The following is a 3,878-nucleotide window of genomic DNA, read 5'->3' on the forward strand; positions in this document are numbered from 1 at the left end:
CTTTATTGTTGAAGTTGGACTTATTACGTGATCTTACAATTTTCTATTAATATTTTTTTCCTTCACTTTTGACCTTTTTGTTTTATTGAACATTTGATTTCCACTACTGCACCGTAGAATATGTGTTGGATGATATCCCTACAGTTGTAAACGATAAGAGTTTCCGATCTTAATAAGATTTTGTTCATTATGCTACTATGTTGACAAAAGAACACCACTTCAACGCTTGTTTATTTATTTAGTTTCCCTAAAAACCTTGTATATGCTGCCTTTTGTTATAACATCAAATCATTTTTTAGCTTTTGTTAATGTAATTTAAAGTTTTATTACGATGATGAATTCCCAACTTTTCTTCATCTGGATCTATAGCAATTCTGTTTACGTTGAAAACAACTATTTGAAATACTGATCTTGTTGACCTTAACCGGTTGGAACTTTCTTTTAAATCGGAAGTTCAGACACAGAATCTGGATAAAAAAGTAATGTTTGGTGGTGTAGGTCTGTGTTTTCCGAGTTTTCCTAATTGGGTGTGTTTTTCTCTTGTCCCTCATTGTACACTCTTAAAGTGCGAGAACAATGAGTAAGAGTTACTGATTCTAGGGCAATTATCCACGTATCATATTTTTTTTTTAAAAAAAAAAAAAATACACGATTTTTTTTTTTTGGGACAGTGCTATACTGAAAGTTAACATTCTTTTTACTTGTCCACTTCTGTTATAACGGAATTAATAGATTTAACAGAATATTAATTAAACGATCTTTTTTTCCCAGAATATAAAATTATTCTTTTGTCTCAAATAAATGGCAAAGAAATATCATTTAAAATTTTCCAAGATCAATACGACACTGTAGAAGCCCCACAAAACTTCTGTTTCCATCCTTGAGCTTGTTACAATGTTTGGCATATCCAATATCAAAACTAGAACATCCTATACTCACAGTACCGACTCAAGAAAAGAAAAAGATAGGAATTAGAGGCTCACCTTCTAATTTCTATTTTCATTTCTGAATTCGCAAATTCCAAAATCTAGTACACTTTTCTTTTATCCTTTATTCATATTTGAATTACTTTTGCATCTAATGTATATATATATATTTATATTAGAAGAAACAGGGATACCAGTTAATAAAAGAATTTAAATTTAACCAAAAATTTCTAATATCCAAAAATAAAAGGAAATAAAAAAGGAACATAAAATAATGTCGTTTTTTTTGTTCTTGTGAAATAAAAATTTTACTCTTACTATGTCAACAAAGTTCTAACAGTGCTATGACAGGAGTGAACAAATAAAAAAAAATGTTAACTTCAAGTAGAACATTGTCTCAAAAAAAATAAGATTTGTGTATTTTTAAAAAAGTTCAAAAAAAATAGGTGGTCGGTGTATAATTATCTTTGATCTTATTTAGTATGTTAATCATGTGTTTGTAAATAATTGTTGTATTTGAAAGAGAGAAACCTAATTATAAATTTCAATTACGTATTGCTAATAATGGCTTTCTCTAATTTCACAACACAACGGAGTAACAAAGTAAAAAGCAAAACCAACATACACCAACAACATTTTGTTTTGAGAATTCAATTAACTCAACCATTTTGCTCCATGTGACCCGCATTATAATCTGGACTTACTTAGCTTGCATTCCCAAAAAAAAAAAAATGAAAAAAGCCGACTTCATGCCCAAGATATCGCAGTGTAAATCAAAATAGAAAGCACACAACAAAGAGGAAGAAGACCAACGTCGAAATGAAAATTTCAATCCACTCCGCATTCCATTTTAAGCAAAATTAAACCGGTATAGTAAGGGACGGTCGGATATCGTTCCACGTGTGAGTTCTAGATATATCCTTGAACACGCTGGCGATCTACTTTAATTCCAACGGACCAATAACAAAATTTTCACCGGGATGGAGCGCTAGTATAAATTAAGGATCATTTCCTCCGATATTTAATAAATAAACAATCAAGGCTGTAATTCAAAGGCTTTAGTTTTCTTCTAGTAATTCTGCGAGATCGTTTTGAGCGGATTCGTTAGTTGCGAAAGTAGATGGCCACAGAAGGTGAAGCTGTGACGGAGCAGCAGCCGGCTGCGGAGGAGCCGGAAAAGGTCGTCACTGAGAAGAAGGCCAAGGCTGCTAAGGACAAGAAGCCCAAGGCTCCTAAAGAGAAGAAGCCAAAGCAGTCCAAAACCCCCTCTCATCCTCCTTATTTTCAGGTTTGTCAAATTAATCAAATTAAATTATAAGCCATGTTCATTGAAGGAAGTTTTGATGTTATTGTAATTAATTGTGCAGATGATAACGGAGGCACTGATGGCGCTGCAAGATAAGAGCGGTTCAAGCCCATACGCAATAGCCAAGTACATGGAAGAGAAGCACAAGGATGAGCTCCCAGCGAATTTCAGGAAAATATTGGCAGTGCAGCTGAAGCACTTCGCTGCGAAAGGAAATCTCATCAAGATCAGGGCCTCTTACAAGCTCTCTGAAGCGGCAGCTGGCAAAACCAAAAAAGAGATCAAGACCAAGGCCAAGGCCCCAAGGAAAACAAGGTCCGTAACTGCTGCAGCTAAAATCAAAGCAGAGTCTGCCGCCGCCGCTCCTCCTCCGCCTAAGAAGGCAAAGAAATCGGCTGCTGCCAAACCAAAGCAGCCCAAATCCATCAAGTCCTCTGCTGCTAAGAAAGCCAAGAAAGCTACTGCTCAGTAGTAATATGTATGATATAATACTAGTAAAGTACAAACTAGTTTCAACTTCCTTGTCTGATAAGAAGTATCATGTACATGTCAACTCCCGGTATGATCGTGTTTTGCATAAATGAATGTAATGATCTCCCGACTTTTGGTTTGGTTTAATGGGTACCTTTTCGGCTTGTGATGTGGTCCAATTTTCTCTTCTGATGGTTCTGGAACTGGTCCTGGCCGTGACACATTCTAGTGCTTTCTGTGACTGTTGTTACCGGGCCCGGACCCGGAACACATTTCCAAATCCATCAAGAACACAAGCCAATATTCTGCCTTGTATGCTCAATTGGGGGTTGAATCTTGGTGCCACTAAACCTGATTGGCGATTGCAGCGGTAGCTAGTCGTTGTCATTAATTTCCACGAAGTTCGTTCTGTTTTCTTTTTCGTTAACCCCACTTTGATATCCTAACGTCAGGAATTCTATTTAGTCAGAAAAAAAAAAAAAAAAACATTACTGTTGTATAGATGAATGTCCGGGAATGTAGATTAGAATATAGATGTTAGAATTTTTTATATTATTCGTATTAAGAAAAGAACATGATTATCTTAAAAAAAGAAAAAAAAAAGGAGGGGGGGGGGATATGCACTCCTGCAAAATCGTCTTAAAACTAGATATTTACACTCCTACAAAATCGTCTTAAAACTAGATATTTACAACTAATTTTAGACTTAAAATTACTTTCTAAGTAGACTGGACACCAAAATAAATTTGTTTTGGGTTGGGTAAATAATAAAAGAGTAATGATACAGCCACAAACTCTTGTACAAATTTATTTTGTACAAACTGATGTGGCATGATAAGATTGGTTGAATTAAATATCACTTGGCCCACATGATTTGTTTTTATTAATTTATATTTTCATTCAACCAATGAATTAATGCCACGTCAGTTTGTACAAAATAAATTTATACAAGAGTTTATGGCTGTATCATTACTCATAATAAAAATGGGTTAGATTTGTGTTTTATGTAAGAAACTACTTCATTATCTTTTGGATATGGTTTACCTTCCCAAAACTCAAAAGCGAAAATAAATTAAACAAAACAAATGAAAATGAATTAATTCCTGCTTGTATGCCCGTTCTGCTTTAATTCTCCTCTAGTTGGTTTTCGACAGCATTAGACTCTCCGGAACCTA

At 34.6% G+C, this 3,878-nt stretch overlaps 1 protein-coding gene across 1 annotated transcript; it reads left to right on the forward strand.

Moving 5' to 3' along the window:
- The first annotated feature begins 1,941 nt into the window (after positions 1-1,941).
- On the forward strand, positions 1,942-2,882 carry LOC18036949 (histone H1). The gene is made up of 2 exons (XM_006425459.2): positions 1,942-2,214; positions 2,294-2,882. The coding sequence occupies exons 1-2, from the start codon at positions 2,047-2,049 to the stop codon at positions 2,702-2,704; spliced, it is 579 nt and encodes a 192-aa protein (XP_006425522.1). The 5' UTR covers positions 1,942-2,046; the 3' UTR covers positions 2,705-2,882.
- The last annotated feature ends 996 nt before the right edge of the window (positions 2,883-3,878 follow it).

Source organism: Citrus clementina, unplaced genomic scaffold, assembly GCF_000493195.1.
Source record: "Citrus clementina cultivar Clemenules unplaced genomic scaffold, Citrus_clementina_v1.0 scaffold_7, whole genome shotgun sequence".
In the NCBI taxonomy this organism is placed as follows: Eukaryota; Viridiplantae; Streptophyta; class Magnoliopsida; order Sapindales; family Rutaceae; genus Citrus; species Citrus x clementina.